Source organism: Hemiscyllium ocellatum, chromosome 36, assembly GCF_020745735.1.
Source record: "Hemiscyllium ocellatum isolate sHemOce1 chromosome 36, sHemOce1.pat.X.cur, whole genome shotgun sequence".
Taxonomy (NCBI): domain Eukaryota; kingdom Metazoa; phylum Chordata; class Chondrichthyes; order Orectolobiformes; family Hemiscylliidae; genus Hemiscyllium; species Hemiscyllium ocellatum.
Genome location: NC_083436.1, coordinates 6,395,301 through 6,416,412, shown reverse-complemented (window position 1 = coordinate 6,416,412; position 21,112 = coordinate 6,395,301). Strand labels below are relative to the sequence as shown.

Genomic DNA, 21,112 nt, shown 5'->3' with positions numbered 1-21,112 from the left:
TATTTATTTTTTTCACTCTTTTAAACTTTTGTTTCTTTTCATAATTAAAAGTTAAAAACTGAGAATCTGCCTCGTATCATCTACCTCACTTTTCAATTTTAAGCAATCAAACAGTTTTCCACTGATAAAACTGGGGGAGATAAACAGGGTAAACCAAACAAATTAAATAAAGAACTGCAGATGATGAAAATCTGAAACAAAAACAGAAATTGCTGGAGAAAGTCAGCAGCTCTAGTAGCATCTATGGAGATAAACTTCCTGAAGAATAGTCACTGGACCAGAAACCTTAACTCTGCATTCTCTCCAAAGATGCTGCCTGACCTGCTGGATTTCTCCAGCAATTTCGGTTTGTGTAAATCAAACAACACTTTGATTTTGTGTTGCAATATATTTCCTAAGCCACAAGGTGAAGACATAACAGAGTATAGTTTAACTGATGTTGAAACAGCAGCACAATCTGTATTGTTTTGTTTAATTATCAATGTTATGAAGAAACATTAAAAAAAATCCAAGTGACCTCCACCTAAAAGGTGAATTAGATGAATATTAGTTTGTGTGTCTTTCATAAGCATGTGCTTCCAAAAAAAACTAAATTAAAACTATTGATATCATGCAGATCTATCTTATAACAGGAGTTCATAACATCAGAGATGTACTCTATTGGTTAGAAACTATTAACTGACAATTCACCACAGCTAAACTAAGACTTTATGCTGAATAACTACGATTCCTTCGATTTATTGTATACTTGGCAGGCAAATGAATAAATGCCATGAAAAGGATAAAAAGAAAATGAGCATTACTAACTATCTAACATTATGGTTTAGCTATACTTACCAAAAGCATGGAAAACTCCTGGAAACTTCCCTTACTTATTTTAACTCATTCATAAATGCTGTGCAAAATCAGAAGTTTAAATGTTAGCTTGCATCATATCTACTGAAAAATCATAAATAAACACCTTAAAAGCTGCTAAATTACCAGCTTACTGGGAAAAGGGAGGAAAAAGTATAATATTTGAGTTCCATCATAAAGTGCAAAGCCTTACACACCAGACACTAAAATTATCATTCTCTGCATTGATATGTGAAATTACAGAAGTTTGAAATTGAGAATTTCTTTCAAAAGATTAGAATTTTCACTACCACCACAGAACTCAATATAATGCCTCTAATAAATTACTTTAAACATCATGCCCTCCAATGTACAGCAGTAATTGCCAATTATATTATAATCCAACAGACATTACCACTAACTAGTCAGATCCAGGCAGAAATCTAGCGTGATAAGACATTTTTTTTTAAATTTAACGAGGTGATCTTACACAGAAATACAAGCATACAGTGCTGCAGTTCTGTTTTAACAATAAAACACAAGTTTATTATACAAAAGAAATAAAGACAAAATAGAATAAACTAAACTTACAGACAAAGTAATCTGAAAGTTTTGAAAGATATAGTAAATATACAATATTCCAGCAATCCCAACAGCATCATTTTACGGTGACCAAACCTCAAAGAGAATTCCCTTCTCTATCACATCTATAGGTCTAACTTAACTGTTTTATTCAACTTCCAGTTCTGCGCATTGGTTAGCCTTTTCCAAGATCCAATCAATGTCTTTTACATCACAATACAGCACAGGAACAGGTTCCTACAGCCCACCAAGCCAGAGCTGATTCCTAATCCTTATTTAGACCTGCTACTGACTGGTCATATGTTATTTCCATCCCTCTGTTCACCTCCCATTTATGTGTCCATCAAGATATATCTTAACCGTTGCTAACATGCCTGCTTTCACCACCACCATCACCACCTCCACTGGCAGTGTGTTCTGGGCATCCATCATCCTCTGTGTGAAAAAGTTTCTCCCCTAAACTTTCCCTCTCTCACCTTGAACCTGTCCCTTCTCGTAGGTGGCCTTTCTACCCTGGGAAAAAGCCTCTATCCACCCGATCTATGCCTCATAACTTTGTAAACCTTGATCAGGTCACCCCTCAGCCTCTGCCTTTCTAGTGAAAGCAAACCAAATTTATCCAAACATTCCTCATAACTAAAACCTTCCAGGTCAGGCAACATCCTTTTAAACCTTTGCATTCTTTCCAAAGTATCCACGTCGATTTGGTAGTGTAGTGACCAGAACTGCACCGATATTCCAAATGTGGCCTAACTAAAGTTGTAACATAACTTGCCAACTTTCATACTGAATGCCCCAGCAAGCATGCTGTATGCCTGTTTGACCATTTTATCCACCTGTGTTGCCACTTTCAGCGATCTTTGACCTGTACACCCAGATCCTGCTTTATATCAATATTCCAAAGGGAATTGCCATTTATCGTATAATTAGCACCTGAACTTGATCTTCCAAAATGCATCACCTTACATTTTTCCAGATTAAACTCCATTCATCATTTCTCTGCCCAAATCTGCAATCTATCTATATCCCATTACATCTTTTGACAATCCTCACTATCTGCAACGTCGCCAACTTGGTGTCATCCATAAACTTACTAATCAGACCACCTATGTTTTCCTCCAGATCATTCATATATGTATTACAAACAACAAAGGTCCCTATACTGATCCTTGTGGAACACCACAAGTTACTGATCTCCATTCCAAAAAGCTCCCCGCCACCACTATTTTCTGTCTTTTAAGACTAAGCCAGGTTTGTATTCATCTAGCCAGCTCATGCTGGATCCCATGAGAATCTACTTTTTGTGCCAGCCTGCAATGAACTACCTTATGAAATGCCTAACTAAAGTCCACGTAAGACAACATCCTCTCTGTTCTTCCCTCAAACATTCTGGTCACCTCAAAAAATTCATGGCGAGACATGAACTTCTCTGTACAAAACTATGCTGCCTATCAGTAATAAGTCCACTCGCTTCCAAATGTAGATAAACGCTATCTCTCAGTATCTTCTCCAACAGCTTCCCCACCACCGACATCAAAAATAACCTAATGCCTCAGAATTGAGGCTATGCCATACACAATGGTTTATTTATCACAAAACACACAATTTGGAAAAGTCATTCTTAAGAAACTGAAAACCTCATGTCATTGCTCACTTTATAGTTGACATAAACGACTGGCAGCTATTTATCTCTCATTCAAGTATACGACATTCAGTTAGTTAGACTATCTGGATTGTCATAATATATCTTTTCTATGGATCAAAGATCATCATTAACCTGACCTTTCCCCAAGAAGTTTTCATTTATAATTAAACTAAGATGAAGGAAGGAATGTGTGTATAGGAAGATGGGAAGTTAGCACATGTACAAAAAGCCATTATGTTATTTCAAAGATGTTCCTTTGCTGCAAAAGATAATAATATTAACATACAGACAAGGAGGCACAAGCCATTTAGCACCTCAAGCCTGCTCCATTATTCAATAGGATAACTGACCAGACCGTAACCTAAGATCCACATTCATGTCACTCTTGACAACCCTTCATCATCTCCTTATTTAAAGATTATCCACCTCTATGTCTTAAAGATACTCAAGGCTTCTGTTTTGACCACCAGCTGAGGAAGACAGTTCCAAAGATTCATGACTCCCAGAAAAAAATTCTACTGAAATCAGTAAGCCCTCAAATCTTAAACAATGACCTGTCCAACCCAACCACAATTCTTAATTCACAACATCTACCCTATCAAGACCTCTAAAGATCTTATATTTATATAATCAACCTTATAAACATATGGACATCATTAACATATATATCTGTATCAGATCAAATAATACTTAACCCATGTGGCATGGCACACAGTAAGTGATCTAATCAGAAGAGTAGCCAAATATTCAAACTTAAATAGATTAAGCAAACACATGACAACATTTGTAACTTCACCGTTACACTTTGCTCATTTTTGCTTTAACAAACCAGACTCTTGACCAATCAAACTTTTTACTGGAATAAACAAATGTGACCTGAAAACAGACTAAACCCCATTAGGGATAACATTTAAATACTTGCACATTTAGTACTTTTGCAGCATAGTAAAGTATACCAACATGAAGATAATTGTTGTTGCATTTCTAACGTTGTCTCCTTTATCTTTGTGCCAGTTTCAAAGATCCAGATACTAAACCATAGGTTACAGATTTTAGAAACATAACTGCAGGTTTCCAACATACATCATTACTCTTTCCACAATCCACAGAAGCACTGCCACAATTTAAAACTAAAAAGAAATGAGCAGGATTCCAACAAGTGATATTTTAAAAAGTACCAATGTTGCTTAGTGGTTAAAGAAACACATTTTTAACTAAATCAGAAAAACTGAATGACTTAAACTCTAATTTCGGTTTGAAACCACCGCTCTTTATTGAGTGAAGTTTATTCAATGCAATTAGTAGTTTCCCTTCAGACAATTTTTTCATAATCATAATTGAGTGATGTAGCAAACAGATGATTTGGCATGGTCTTGGTACAATGCAGAAAGATTCCATTTGGTCCACCATGTCTGCGTCACCTCTCAAAAACAGCAGATCACTCAGTGTCTGTAACCCACCTTCTTCTTATAACCTAGTGCAGTCTTTCCTTTCCGATAATAATTTAATTCCCTTTTGAATGCCTCAGGTGAACATACATCCAACACAAACTATGCTCCAGACAATAACCACTCATTATGTAAAAAAGCTTTTCTCATTTCACTTTTGCTTCTTCTACAAATTGATTTAAATCTGTGTCCTGAAAATATTTTCAGCACCCAGTAGCATTTTCTCTCAAACTACCCTGTTCTGACTACTCATCACTTCAAATGTCTCTAGCAGCTCTTCTCTCAGCCTTTCCTTCAAGGAAAACAGACTTAACCTGTCCAATTTATTCTCATAATTAAAATTCTCATTGCTGAAACCATTTTCATCAACCTCTTTGGCACTGTCACCAAGGCTTTCATATCTTTCCCCAAGAGTATCACCCAGAACTGAATGCAACATTCCAACTGAGGCTGAACTATTGGATTAGACAAGTTAATCATAATCGTTTTACTCTTGTACTCTATGTCTCTATTAATAAAGGCTTGGACACTGAATGCTGACTTTAATTATTCTCTCAATTTGTCCTGCCACCTCTAATGACTTAAGCACATAGATACACAAGTCCCCTGCTCCTGTTAGCTCTTCAGAATTGTACTCTTTATTTTATATTCTTCACCTATGTTCTTCCTCCCAAAATCATCACCTCACAACTCTCTGCACTGAAGTTTATCTGCCACAAGTCTACCAAACCACCAACGCCCTATTGAAATTCTAAACTGTACTCTCGATAGTTTACATCACTTATTAAGTTTCACATCAGCCACAAATTTTGAAACTGTGCCCCATAAATTAACCATAACCTTTAATATGTACTATTCAATTGAGGCACTCAAGGGGGGCATTGAATGATTACTTGGACAAACAAGCCAGTGCAGGTAGTGGGCCAAACAGCTTCCTTCTGTATTGTGACACTTCTGTGATATCAGGAAAAGCAAGAATCTCAACACTGACTACTGGGGAATTCTGCTACGAACCTTCCTCCAGCACCCCCCAAAAAATCCATTATCCATTCCTGTTTCCTGTCACTCAGTCAATTTTGTACCTGCATTGTTAATGTCCCTTTTATCTCATGAGCTCTAATATTGCTCACAAATCTGATGTGGGCACTTTCTGGAATGTCAAGTACACCACATCAACAAAATTACATCGACACTGTGTGTTATCTCCTCAGGAAACTCCAACAAGTTACTTAAATATGCTACTTCCACTCCACCCTCAACCCCCAAGAAATCCCTTGTGGCTGTTCTTCATTAACCTTTGCCTTACACCTTTTTCAAAGAATGGAACATTAGTTTTTCCACAGGCCTTTGCCACCTCTCCCAAGTTTAAGAAAGGCTGAAAAATTGTCAGGACCTCTGCAGTTTTCATTCTCATTTCCCTCAGTACCTTTGATACATCTCATCGGGTCCTGGTGCCTTGTCTAATTCAAATACAGACTGCTTAACAATATTTCCCTCTTAACAATTTTAAACCCTCATGTGGCTAAATATCCTTGCCTTTCATAATCTAGGTGTCATCTTCTTCCTTTATAAAGACAAATGCCAAGTATTCATTCATTATTCCTGCTATGCCCCCACCACCAAAGTCAGCCAGGCTCCTTCGACGTGCTTTTTACTATTTATATGTCATCTGAATTTGACAAGCACTTTCATACAGGGCATTTCCGGTCAGCAGTTACCCTAACTCCTTTGTCTAACAGTCAACAGACAAAGTTATGACCTTTGTACTATCAAACTTGCTTGAATTTATACATAGTAAAAAATGAGGTCTGCAGATGCTGGAGATCACAGCTGCAAATGTGTTGCTGGTCAAAGCACAGCAGGTTAGGCAGCATCTCAGGAATAGAGAATTCGACGTTTCGAGCATAAGCCCTTCATCAGGAATAAGAGAGAGAGAGCCAAGCCGGCTGAGATAAAAGGTAGGGAGGAGGGACTAGGGGGAGGGGCGATGGAGGTGGGATAGGTGGAAGGAGGTCAAGGTGAGGGTGATAGGCCGGAGTGGGGTGGGGGCGGAGAGGTCAGGAAGAAGATTGCAGGTTAGGAGGGCGGTGCTGAGTTGAGGGAACCGACTGAGACAAGGTGGGGGGAGGGGAAATGAGGAAGCTGGAGAAATCTGAATTCATACCTTGTGGTTGGAGGGTTCCCAGGCGGAAGATGAGGCGCTCCTCCTCCAGCCGTCGTGTAGTTGTGTTCTGCCGGTGGAGGAGTCCAAGGACCTGCATGTCCTCGGTGGAGTGGGAGGGGGAGTTAAAGTGTTGAGCCACGGGGTGATTGGGTTGGTTGGTTCGGGCGGCCCAGAGGTGTTCTCTGAAGCGTTCCGCAAGTAAGCGGCCTGTCTCACCAATATAGAGGAGGCCACATCGGGTGCAGCGGATGCAATAGATGATGTGTGTGGAGGTACAGGTGAACTTGTGGCGGATATGGAAGGATCCCTTGGGGCCTTGGAGGGAAGTGAGTGTGGAGGTGTGGGCGCAAGTTTTACATTTCCTGCGGTTGCAGGGGAAGGTGCCGGGGGTGGAGGTTGGGTTGGTGGGGGGTGTGGATCTGACAAGGGAGTCACGAAGGGAGTGGTCCTTGCGGAACGCTGATAGGGGAGGGGAGGGAAATATATCCTTGGTGGTGGGGTCCGTTTGGAGGTGGCGGAAATGGCGGCGGATAATACGTTGTATGCGCAGGTTGGTGGGGTGGTAGGTGAGAACCAGTGGGGTTCTGTCTTGGTGGTGAGAACCAGTGGGGTTCTGTCTTGGTGGTGAGAACCAGTGGGGTTTATACATAGGCAATAAAGTTAAAAGGGTAATATACTAAGCAACTGTGTCAGAAATACCACGTTTAGCAGGAGTTTGTTTTCAATCAGTTTTTAAACACTCCATTGTAACAGTGTATGTTGACAATTCATTGAAGAAAACAAAACTCTAAAGAATAAGGTTTGCCAAAGACTTACTGTGTGATATCCTCTTGGTAATGGTGGCTTTCCCACTGGATAAGGATCCACTGTATCAATGATTGTTTGTCGTTCCCCTTTCTGGTTAATTTTTTTGAATCGCCTGCGAGACTGTCTATGAGAAGCTTGTCGCTGAAAATATTCCTCATTTTCATCCATGTAGTCCACCTTCAAACAATCAAGAAGGTACTTTAATATTGACTCTACACATTCTAGTTTTCTCCTCAGCCGTTTAATCTTCCACACTACTGCATAATGCAGTATGTGTTCTGGCAATTAAGTGGAAGAACAACATTCCTTCCACAACCCTTTATATTTCATTTTGAGGATGCATGCCAAACATTCCTCCAGCCTAAAATTGAGAGCACTTAGAGAAAACAGTCTATTGCCATCAAGATTTCAACTATTTGTCTGAAGTACAAATCAGAGAATTTATACAATAAACATTTGTTAAATATAGAATACCAACTAAAATTACCCACCTCACACAAGTACAGTAATAGCTAAATGCATGAAGAAACATAATAGAAATTCAATTACAATGAAAACTCCAGGGCATTACTAGATCTGATTAAGGCATTTATATCAAATTTAGAAGTGATTAAAACAGTCAAATGAATTAATTACAACAGTAACCAGCACTTGTGCTTACGTGAAGTTAACTATCTATTATATGCGGTTCTAAAACTGCCATTTCAAACGTTTTGCTTGCATAAGTCTTCGAAACCAGCAAATCACATATCATTTTGAAATGAACGCATGCACTAACATGGATACACCTTCCACTGGCAATACTAACAAAACTTAGTGTTGAAGTTATTCATTAATCATAGGTGCATAAGTAAATCCTTTACAAATCTGAAACCAGCGAAATAAAAAGTACCACAGAATAAAATCCTTCAAAGCACTAAACGTCTATTTGAAGGTCTTGGATACGAAGCTTCCGTGACTAACTTATAAACAATACTTATTTGCGTTACCCAAAACATGGGTAATATTCAGGACATGAAACATAATGGCCCAGATTTTCCAGAAAATCTGCTGCCAGACAGGGTTTGTGGAAGGGTGTCCTTTCCACTGAACAGCTAGAAACTGCAGCTTTCGACTGATGCACGATCAATATGCAATCATTAAACTTAGTGGCTAGCCCAGCAGAACGAAATATGTCCACTACCAGACACACTTGAAACACCCCTCTGTTAATGAAGGCAATCTTCCAGTTATATTCTGGCCATGTGAGGTTTGCTCTCCAACTGTTAGATTTGGCACAAAATAGGAATCCAAGGTCTTTCAATTACATCAGTTGACGACATGCAGCTTACAGGCTGGTAGTAATTCCATCCAAGCCAGCCTTTCCAAAAAAATTGTTGAGGCATAAAATGGGACCAGCAAACTGGCATATTAGCCAGCAGTTCGAAACTCCATCACCACTTTTCCGATCAGCCCTCCAAATTCTGGTAACATAGGGTATAAAGGATACAAATCTCTCCGGCTAATATTTTAACGACATTCACAAATCAACTATCAACAGGTGCTGTAACTAGACTTCAACTGAACCAAAGTCCCAGAGTCTGGTCATACAGCCATAGAAACAAACCCTTCAGTCCAACTTACCCATGCTGACCAGATATCCTAAATTAATCTAGTCCCACTTGCCAGCACTTGGCACATATCTCTCCAAACCCTTCCTATTCTTATTCCCATCCAGATGCCTATTAAGTGCTGTAATTATACCAGCCTCCACCACTTTCTCCGGCAGCTCATTCCATACACACACCACCCTCTGCTTGAAAACATTGGCCCTTTGGTTCCTTTTAATTTTTTCCCCTCTCATCCTAAACCCTCTAGTTCTTGACTCCCCCACCACAGGGAAAAGACCTTGTCTATTTACCCTATCAATGCACCTCATGATTTTATAAACTTCTATGAGGCCACCCCTCAGCCTCCGACACTCCAAGGAAAACAGCACTAACCTATTCAGGCACTCCCTTTAGCTGAAATCATCTCACCCTGGCAACATCCTTGTAAATCTTTTCTGAACCCTTTCAAGTTTCACTATATCCTTACACAATGAAAGATTTTTCTTTCTGGTATTTCTAACATGGAATCATCAATTTCAGGCTTAAATTTCTGTACTTTCGAAAACGACAAATGGCTTTCCAATGTGTTTGTTTAACAATAAATATAGACCTCAGGTGAAGAAAAAAAAAGTATTGGAAAACAGCTTGAAGAAGTCAGTTTAAAATCTGAATGGTTCATTTTATCTTTGTTGCTGGTTCATGATTCATTTAATCACAAATTTAATGTGAACAATCAGATAGCTAACATTTGAAAGGAATAATGTCTGATTTGTCCACATCTAAACAATGAAATACTTCAGGCTAGATTTACCAAGCAGCGTTTTCTTAAATTCAGTTCTAGAATGTGGGTTTCACTGACACTGTTCACTTCTCACCCATTGCTAATTTTTCTAAAGGTGGTGGTGACAGTTGGCCACTTCTTGAACCACTGCAGACTGTGTGGTGTAGACATAACCACAGTGCTGTTAAGAAAGGAGGTTTCGGATCTTGTCATGCTAATAGAGAAGGAACATCTGTATATTTATTTGTCAAACAATCAGCTTTAAAGACTGAGATAATATTCCAGTAACTTAAAACAACAGTTTCTAAGATGGCTGTAATTCACAAATTGGAAAAAACCATAAAAACTGAAGTAAGCATGTCTTAAGAAATCTCAGAGACAAAGGCTCGAAGCAGTGTAAATGTGTCACCCCCTGACTTATTCGCAAGATATCCAACAATCATCTGTGTAGTCAACGTATTGAGGTAAGTAACAAATGTAATCACTCAAGACAGTAAGCTCTGGCTGAGAAAGGAACTCATCTAGCCATAATCCCATTATGTCATGAACCTCAAATCAACTATGTATGACCATGTGCAGGTGCTTGGTCAGGTAATGAAAAAGATTCTGTGGTAAGGTGAATAACACTTCTGCATTTAAGAAACATCTGCTCCTGTTCGGTGGCATAGAGAAAAGATGCCAAAGAAGCAAAATCCTGAATACGGCACTCTCTCTATCCATATGACAAACCAGAGCCCTGCCTGGCATCTAACTATCCCTATGCTATTGCAGCTCTTCCAAGGATCAACCCAGCAGCTGCCGTAAGGCAAGATTAATCATCCATCAGCATACTTAAATCATCTTGATGGCGAATCCAAAGGAACCATCAAGCATAGCCTGAAGTCTGATCTTTTGATCTACAACACCCTGTATATCATTTGCTTTTATTGAAAGCTTTGCACAAGCAATTGGGAGAGAGCACATGTTGAGTGACGTACAGTCCAAGTGAGTAATCTTTCTGGGATTTTGGAGCTCCGGGGCAATTCACTGTAGAGTGGAAGAGGTGTTTTTTGCTTAATAATTTATCTTGCCAAAAATACTTTACCAGCACAAAAAAAGCAAAGAATGGCATCACTGGAAAATCATTAGCTGAGTTGAGTATAGCTGCTATCTTGATTATAAATTGTTTTCAAATTAAACAGGAACCAGTAAAAAAAATGCTTTAGACATTAAAAGTAAATTTTTTAAAAATTAAGAACTAAGTAAATAAAATAGATGCAGGGCCAGGCTAGTGCCTGATGTGGGAGCTGGAGGACCTTTTAGCGACCATATATGTCATAAGTATCAAATGCTTGAGGAACTCTGGCTCAGAGTTGATGAGTTTGAGTCTGAGCTCTGAAAACTGTGATACGTCAGGAAGACACAAAAGAATTATCTAGATGCTGTGCATCAGGCGGCAGCTGCACCATTATATTAACTATCTCAAATTCAGTTCGTGGTCAGGGATAGAACGGTGTAAATATGACTAAGTAGAGAGATCCTGAAGGTGATGCTGTTGGAGCCTCTGCCCTTATCCTTGTCCAACAGGTTTGAGATTCTTTCTCTTTGTGTGGCTGAGAATGGAGTCTGTAGAGAGAATGAACAAACTGATCATAGCATCATGGTACAGGGAGTCATTCAAGACTGGGGGTAAACAGAAATATTGTTGTAATTGGGGATAATATAGTCAAAGAAATTGATACTGCTCTTTGCAGCCAGAATCAAGAGTCCCAAATGCTGTATTGCCTGCCTGGTACCAGGATTCAGGATATTTCATCTGGGCTGCAGTGGATCTTGGAACGGGAGGGAAAGATCCAGTTGTTGAGATCCACGTAGGTACCAGTGATACAAGTAAAAAGAGGAAAGAGGTTCTGCTGAAGGAATATTAGCAGACAGAGGCCAAAATATTACATATTACTGCCTAAGCCACACGCTAATTAGCACATACGATTAGAGGGGTAAATGCATGGCTGAAAGAATGGAATGAGAGAAATGGATTCAAATTCATGGGCCTTTGTCACCAGTACTGGATAAGGAAAAAGCTGTTCTGATTGTTTGGGCTCCACCTGACTCGTACTGGAACCAGAGTCCTGGAGAATTGCATATCTAGGGCTGTAGGTGTAGATGGGATTTTAAACCAAACAGTTGACTGGTGTGTCTGTGTGATGGGTGGTGGTGGGAATAGAGTCATTCAACATGGAAACAGACCCTTCAGTCCAACTCATCCATGCCAACCAGATATCCCAATCTCATCTTGTCCCATTTTCCAGCATTTGGTCCACATCATTTTCAACCCTCCACATGCCTTGTAAACACTAATTTTACTGTCTCCACCACTTCCACTGGCAGCTCATTCCAAACACACACCACATGAAAATCTTACCCCTCAGATCCTTTTCAAATCTTTCCATTCTCACCTCTAGTTTTGGACTCCCCCACCCTAAGAAAAAGACCTTGGCTATTCACGCTATATATGCCTCTCATGATTTTACAAACCTTTATAAAGGTCACCCCTCTGACACTCCAGGGAAAAAAGCCCTACCCTATTCCACCTCTCCCTTTAAGGTAAATCCTCCAATCCTGGCAAAATCCTTTTAAATCTTTTCTATATCCTTTTAAGTTTAACATCTTTCCTATAGAAGGGTGACCAGAATTGTACACTTATTCTAAAAGTGACCTCACCAATGTCCTGTACAGCCACAACATGACATCTCAACTCAATGTTTCGGCCAACAAAGGCAAGCGTGCCAACACCTCCTTCACCACCCTGTCTACCTACTTGCAAGGAAATATGCATCTGCACCCCTAGGTCACTTTGTTCAGCAACACCCCCATCAGGACTTTACAATTAAGTGTATAAGTCTTACCCTGCTTTGCCTTAACAAAATGCAGCACCTCACATTTATCTATATTAAACTCCATCTGCCACTCCTCAGTCCATTGGCCCATCTGATCAAAGTCCTGTTGTACTCTGAGATAATCATCTTCACTGCCCACTAGACTACCTATTTTGGCATCATCTGCAAACTTACTCATCATGCTGCATGGAAAATTATAAAAATCAAAGTTAAAAGGAGAAAGCAGAAGTGCAGGCTAGTGAAGAGTCTGATTGTTATCAGAAAATGAAAGGAAGGGAAAGAACATATGACAATCATATTGCATCATGAATCATATAAGAGATGAGAAAATTGATAATAGAACAAACTTACAGGCTTTATATCACAATGCACTCTGAATAAAATTATTGAGTTAACAATGCAAATGAAGACAAATAGGTATGATTTTACAGTGATTACTGAGACATGGTTACAGGAACACCAGGTTCCCTCTCCCACTGCAACTCCCAGGTCATTTCCTCTGCCCTGAAGCTCTTCAACCATGTCCTGAAACAAACTCGTTACCACAGCCACATTTGCTTTCTCAGTGCCTGCCTCCATAAACTACTCATCCCACAGACTCCGGACCACCTTTAAGCCAGCAGAGTTTGGACCCGAACAGGACAAACAGTACAGACTACAGATTCAAAATCACCAGCAACAGTTCTCCTTCAAGATCCTCCGTTCCACGCTTGCAGCAATGCGCCGGCACCTAACCTCTCTACAGTCAGTCCTGCCTCAGCTGAGGGCCACACTCTCTCAGAATTGCAAAGGACCCACTCTACTACATCCTCAGAAGAATTCATACTCTCAACAAACAGTATTTCAACTCCATCTCAAATATCAAAAACTGTAAGTACAACAAACTTTTATCTACCCACCTCCATAACCAGCGCTCCTCAAACATTCCAGAAGATTCCCCCGGCTTCTGGAACTACTTAGACTCCATTAGCCATGCGGGTGGTGCAGCTGCCACCCCCACGCTGATTGATGATGTCACTTCCACCCCTATCATGGCCACTCCCACAACAACTTCTGCCCTTCACAATTCCTCATACACCACACGTGACATCACTTCCGCCCCTCACATCATCACAGATGTCACATGCTCAGTGACTTCCGCCACCTCTACCGCCATGTCTGCCACCACTTCCGCCCCCACCAATGCCACTCACCTCATTCTGCTGACACGCCCCCCCACAAATCCCACTGTCACCATTCCGGCCACTAGAACTGAGGGGAGCACCACCCCTGCTCATGACTCCACCCCCATTCCCCCCACCATCACACCCACTCCAGTTACTGGCTCCGCCTCCACTCCCAGCTCCACACCCACATCAGATCCCAGCTCCCAGCCCTGCTGAGTATTCACCATCCCTCCAGACCTTCCCCTCACGGAGGACGAATGATCAGTCCTCAAGCAAAGGATTCACCTTCATCCCCCTCCGTCCATGCATCAATGAATTTAATACAAGTCGTGACGTCGAACATTTCTTCTACCGCCTCCACTTCGGAGCTTACTTTCACATTCAGGATTCCCACGCACCTTCTGAGGACCCCTTCGCCCACCTCCAACACACTGCATCCACCTGGACACCCTGCGCTGGCCTATTACCCACCCTCGACCTCTTCATTTCCAACTGCCGGCGGAACATTAACCGCCTCAACCTGTCTACCCCACTCCAACCTCTAATCCTTACAACGCGCAGCCCTCCAATCCCTCTGCTCCAATTCCAACCTCACCATCAAGCCAGCAGATAAAGTGGGTGCAGTGGTAGTCTGGCGCAGTGACCTCTACACCACTGAAGCCAAATGCCAACCCGAGGACACCTCTTCCTACTGCCCCCTCGATCAAGACCCCACCCTCCATCACCAAACCATCATCTCCCAGACCATACAGAACCTCATCTCCTAAGGAGATCTCCCACCCACAGCTTCCAACCTCCGTCTGGGAACCCCGCACAGCCCGGTTCTGCCTCCTTCCCAAGATCCACAAGCCTGACCACTCTGGCCGACACGTTGTCTCAGCATGCTCCTGCCCCACTGAACTCATCTCTACCTATCTCGACACTGTCCTATCCCCCCCAGTCCAGGTACTCCCCACATGCATTCAAGACACCACCCACGCCCTCCACCTCCTCCAAGACTTCCGTTTCCCCGGCCCCCAACACCTCATCTTCACCATGGATATCCAATCCCTCTACACTTCCATCCGCCATGACCAGGGCCTCCAAGCCCTCCATTTTTTCCTCTCCCAACGTCCCCAACCCACACACTCATTCGTTTGGCCGAACTGGTCCTCCCCCTTAACAATTTCTCCTTCAAATCCTCCCACTTCCTCCAGACCAAAGGGGTAGCCATGGGCACACGTATGGGTCCCAGCTATGCCTGTCTCTTTGTTGGCTACATAGAACAGTCAATCTTCCGAAATTACACCGGAACCACTCCCCACCTCTTCCTCTGCTACATTGATGACTGCATTGGCGCCACCTCATGCTCCCGCGAGGAGGTTGAGCAATTCATCAACTTCACCAACACATTCCACCCTGACCTTAAATTTACCTGGACCATCTCTGACACCTCCCTCCTCTTCCTGGACCTCTCCATCTCCATTAAAGACGACCGACTTGACACTGACTTTCTTTTTTTTTTACAAACCCACTGACTTCCACAGCTACCTGGATTACACTTCTTCCCACCCTACCTCTTGCAAAAATGCCATCCCGTATTCTCAATTTCTCCGCCTCCACCGTTCTGCTTCCAGGAGGACCAGTTCCACCACAGAACACACCAGATGGCCTCCTTCCCAGATGACTGCAATTTCCCTTCCCACATGGTTAAAGATGCTTCCAATGCATCTCCTCCACATCCTGCAACTCCGCCCTCAAACCCCACCCCTCCAACCGTAACAAGGACAGAACGCCCCTAGTGCTCACCTTCCACCCTACCAACCTTCGCATTAACCAAATCATCCGCTGACATTTCCGCCACCTCCAAAAAGACCCTACACCAGGGACATATTTCCCTCCCCACCCCTTTCCGCCTTCTGCTAAGACAGTTCCCTCCGTGACTACCTGGTCAGGTCCACATCCCCCTACAACCCACCTCCCATCCTGGCACCTTCCCCTGCCACCGCAGGAACAGCAAAACCTGTGCCCACACCTTCTCCCTCACCTCCATCCAAGGCCAAAAAGGAGCCTTCCACATCCAAAGTTTTACCTGCACATCCACTAATATCATTTATTGCATCCGTTGTCCCAATGTGGTCTCCTCTACACTGGGGAGACTGGACATTTCCTAGCAGAGCACTTTAGGAAACATCTCTGGGACACCCGCACCAATCAACCACACCGCCCTATGGCCCAACTTTTCAACTCCCCCTCCCACTTGCCAAGGACATGGGGGTGCTGGGCCTCCTTCACCGCCGCTCCCTCACCACCAAACGCCTGGAGGAAGAACGCCTCACCTTCCGCCTCGGAACACTTCAACCCCAGGGCATCAATGTGGACTTCAACAGTTTCCTCATTTCCCCTTCCCCCACCTCATCCTAGTTCCAAACTTCCAGCTCAGCACTGTCCCCATGACTTGTCCTACCTGCCTATCTTCTTTTCCACCCATCCACTCCACCATCTTCCCTGACCTATCACCTTCATTCTCTCCCCCACTCACTTATTGTACTCCATGCTATTTTCTCCCCACCCCACCCTCCTCTAGCTTACCTCCCCACGCTTCAGGCTCTTTGCCTTTATTCCTGATGAAGGGCTTTTGCCTGAAACGTCGATTTTGCTGCTCCTCAGATGCTGCCTGAACTGCTGTGCTCTTCCAGCACTACTAATCCAAAATCTGGTTTCCAGCATCTACAGTCATTGTTTTTACCTTAGGAATGGAATATCCTAGAACACACTGTGCCTCACGGGGATAAGCACGAAGGAAAGTGAAGTGATGCAGCTTTGTTAGTAAAGGACTGGATCAGTATTTAGCAAGAAATTATATACAATAAATCTCAGCAGAAATAAGAAATAGCAAGGGAAAGAAGCCCCTGGTGTAAGTAATCAACCAGCAGTCATGCAGTATAAACTAGGAAATACCAGGACTGTAAGAAAGGTAGAGAAATAACCATAAGTGATTTTAATATGCATATAGACTGGATTAATCAAATTCATTAATCAAGCTTGAGGGAAAGTTGACAGAATATATTAGAGATTGTTTCTTGGAGCAATATGTTTTGGAATCAACCAGAAGCAGGCTATTCTGGATTTAGTATAGTGTAATGAAGTGGGATTAATTATTGATCGCATACTAAACAATTCTCTAGGGAAGTGCATGGTAGAATTTCAAATTTGTTGGAGGGCGAGAAACTGAAGTACCACACTAGTGCTTTGGAGTTAGACAATGGTATTTATATAGGTATAAGGACAGAAATGGTTCAGTTGGACTAGCCAGGAAGACTAAAGGTAGCAGTGGCAGATGTTTAAGAGAGACTCATTGCTCCCAACTAAAATATATTCCAGAAAGGAAGATTGTAAAAGAGGGAGACAACATCCATGGCTAAGAAAGAAATTAAAGATAATATAATGACAAAATTAAGGCATTCCATATTGCAAAGTCAAGTGGCAGGCTGAAAGATTAGGAAAGATCAACAAGGCATTACTAAAACAGCAATGAATAGAGCAATGATAAAATCAAAGAAAACTAGCACAGAATATCAAAATGGACAGCAAAAGTTTCCATTAGTATAGAAAAGGGAAAACTGTAGCTCAAATGACTGTTGGTCACTTGAGGATCATAGAGTCCCCACAGTGCAGATAGAGTCCGTTCGGCCCAAGGAATCTGCACCAACGCTCCAAAGATTATCCCACTATCCTCTTCCATCCTCCATCCCTGTAACCCCGCATTTACCACAGTTAAACCATCTAGCTTCCACAACCCTGAACAGCATGGAGCAATTTAGCATGGCCAATCCACCTAACTTGCACATTTTTGGACTATAGGATGAAACCAGAGCACTAGGCACAAACCCACGCAGACCCGGGGATAACGTGCAAACTCCACACAGACAGTCGTAACTGAACCCAGATCCCTGGTGTTGAGAGGCAGCAATGCTAACCACTGAGCTACCACTAGGGAATGTGACTGGGTAGTTAATAATATGGTTCACAGGAATGGAAGAGCCACTAGATCAGTATTTTGCTCCAGTTTTTACAAAGGAGGACAGGAGTGCCACCTAATGGTAATGGAGAAATGGAGGAGCTTAGAATGAGCATCAACACAAGCCAAGCAGACAAGTACGCAGTACCTGCTGGCCTACATCCTATGGTCTTAAAGGAAATGACAGCAGAGATAGTGGATCCATTGCTTGTAATATTCCAAAATTCCCTGGATGCAAGAAAGGTTCCAATGGATTGCAAAAATGTTAATATTAATTTTTATTCAAAAAGGAAAGGAGGCAGAAAGCAGGAAACCATAGACCAGTTAGTTTAACATGTTAGAATCCATTATTAAGGAAGTAATAATAGGTAATTGAAAAGACAAAATGCAATCTGTTAGAGTCAGCATAGTTTTATGAACGTTTGACCAATTTGTTACAAGTTGTTCGAAGATGTAACAAATAAGGTGGATAATAGGGATCCTGTAGATGTAGCATATCTGGACTTCCAGAAGCCATTTCACAAAATCCCTGCAGAGCGGAAACAGGCCATTTTGGCCCAACAAGTCCACACCAACCCTCAATAGTATCCCACACAGATCCATTTCCCTACCCTATTACTTGACAGTTACCCCGACTAATGCACCTAACTTACACATCCCTGAACACTATGGGCAATTTAGCACGGCCATTTCACCCAAACTGCACAATTTTGAACTAAGAGGGGAAACCGTAGCACCCAGAGGAATCCCACACAGACACGGGGTTCAAACTCCACACAGACAGTGGCCAGAGGTTGGAATCAAACCTGGGTCCCTGATGCTGTGAGGCAGCACTGAACTATCACGCTGCCCCAAAAGGGACTTTGTTTAGGACTGCACAAAACATTAATATTTATGACCACATGGGGTTAGGGGTAATTTACTAGTTTAGAGATAGAGGATTGGCTAAGCAACTGAAAGCAGAGAGTCGTGATAAATGTGTCCTTGTTTTGTCAGCAAGACATAACTAGTGGAGTCTTGTCATTAGGCCATAACTATATTGAGCTGAAAATGTATTGCTGGAAAAGCGCAGCAGGTCAGGCAGCATCCAAGGAGCAGGAGAATCTTCATTTGGGCATGAGCCCTTCTTCAGGAATGAGGAAAGTGTGCCCAGCAGGCTAAGATAAAAGGTAGGGGAGAGGGACTTGGGGGAGGGGTGTTGGAAATACGATAGGTGGAAGGAGGTTAAGGTGAGGGTGATAGGCCAGAGTAGGGGTGGGGGTGGAGAGGTCAGGAAGAAGATCGCAGGTTAGGAAGGCGGTGCTGAGTTCGAGGGTTGGGACTGAGACAAGGTGGGGGGAGGGGAAATGAGGAAACTGGAGAAAGCTGAGTTCATCCCTTGTGGTTGGAGGGTTCCTGGGCGGAAGATGAGGCGCTCTTCCTCCAGCCATCGTGTTGTTATGGTCTGGCGATGGAGGAGTCCAAGGACCTGCATGTCCTTGGTGGAATGGGAGGGGGAGTTGAAGTGTTGAGCCACGGGGTGGTTGAATTGGTTGGTCCGGGTGTCCCAGAGGTATTCTCTGAAACATTCCGCAAGTAGGCAGCCTGTCTCCCCAATATAGAGGAGGCTATATCAGGTGCAGCGGATGCAGTAAATGATGTGTGTGGAGGTGCAGGTGAGTTTGTGGTGGACATGGAAGGATCCCTTGGGGCCTTGGAGGGAAGTAAAAGGGGGAGGTGTGGGCGCGAGGTTTGCATTTCTTGCGGTTGTAAGGGAAGGTGCCGGGAGTGGAGGTTGGGTTGGTGGGGGGGTGTGGACCTGACGAGGGAGTCACGGAGGGAGTGGTCCACGGTATTGGAACTGGTCTTCCTGGGAGCAGATGCGGCGGAGATGAAGGTATTGGGAATATGGGATGGCGTTTTTACAGGAGGTAGGGTGGGAGGAGGTGTAGTCTAGGTAGCTATGGGAGTCGGTCGGTTTATAGTAAATGTACATTCCAATACCGTACAACTCAGATGGCCTCCTTCTTCAACCCAGTTGGCAATTTCCCCCCAGACGTGATCGAACGATGCTCTCCAACGCATCTCCTCCACTTCCCGCTCCTCCGCCCCTCCAATCACCACCAGGACAGAATCCCACTGGTCCTCACCTACCACCCCACCAACCTCCATATACATCGTAGGAACCCTCCAACCACAAGGGATGAACTCAGCTTTCTCCAGTTTCCTCATTTCCCCTCCCCCCACCTTGTCTCAGTCCCAACCTTCAAACTCAGCACCGCCTTCCTAACCTGCAATCTTCTTCCTGACCTCTCCGACCCCACCCCTACTCTGGCCTATCACCCTCACCTTAACCTCCTTCCACCTATCACATTTCCAACGGCCCTCCCCAAAGTCCCTCCTCTCTACCTTTTATCTTAGCCTGCTGGGCACACTTTCCTCATTCCTGAAGAAGGGCTCATCCCCGAAACGTCAATTCTCCTGGTCCTTGGATGCTGCCTGACCTGCTGCGCTTTTCCAGCAACACATTTTCAGCTCTGATCTCCAGCATCTGCAGTCCTCACTTTCTGCCTGAATTATATTAACAACTTGAATCCAAATTTGCAGATAACACTAAAATAGGTGGAAAAGTTAGTTACATTGAAGAAATAGAAAATTTTTTAACGGACATGGATAGGTTAGGTGAATGGGTCAAAATTTGGAAGGTGAAGTTTAACACGGGTAAGTGGGAAGTTATCTATTTTGGTCAGAGGAACAGAAAAGCAACTTATCTCAATGGAGAGAACCTTTAGAGTGTTTTGGTGCAATGGGTTATTTATAAACTTGGCATCAAACAGACTAAGAGATAACCTAATAGAGGTATTTAAGGTGATAAATTTTCATTGATGAAACACTAATCCCACTGGTGAGAAGCTCAATAACTAGAGGTTGCCGATTTAAAATAATCTGCAAAATGCCTAGGAAAGAGATGAGGAGGAAGTTTTCTTCTTATAATCTGTATCTGAAAATACAATGGAAACTCATGTCTCGACTGTATAATGATCATATATATTCCTAAAGGAGATTAATTTGCATGGTTTTAAAAAAAGGAGCACAGCCACATTATGAGGTGACTTCCAAATGTTACATGACTAATTAATTTACTGTCAATTATAAAGTAAACTGGTGTGTTATCGCAGCATCAATCATCAAGGGAGATACTTCAAATTTAAATAACTCTCAGGCAACACAATGGATACTT

At 42.7% G+C, this 21,112-nt stretch overlaps 1 protein-coding gene across 5 annotated transcripts in view; it reads right to left on the bottom strand.

The window, feature by feature from the left end:
- The window catches only part of rapgef2b (Rap guanine nucleotide exchange factor 2b), a 393,772-nt gene that overhangs the window by 223,493 nt on the left and 149,167 nt on the right, over positions 1–21,112 (bottom strand). For all 5 annotated transcript variants that reach the window (XM_060851743.1, XM_060851735.1, XM_060851737.1 and 2 more), the window contains one exon: positions 7,490–7,657. In XM_060851743.1, the coding sequence (XP_060707726.1) occupies positions 7,490–7,657 (168 nt within the window). The remainder of the gene's footprint in view (positions 1–7,489; positions 7,658–21,112) is intronic.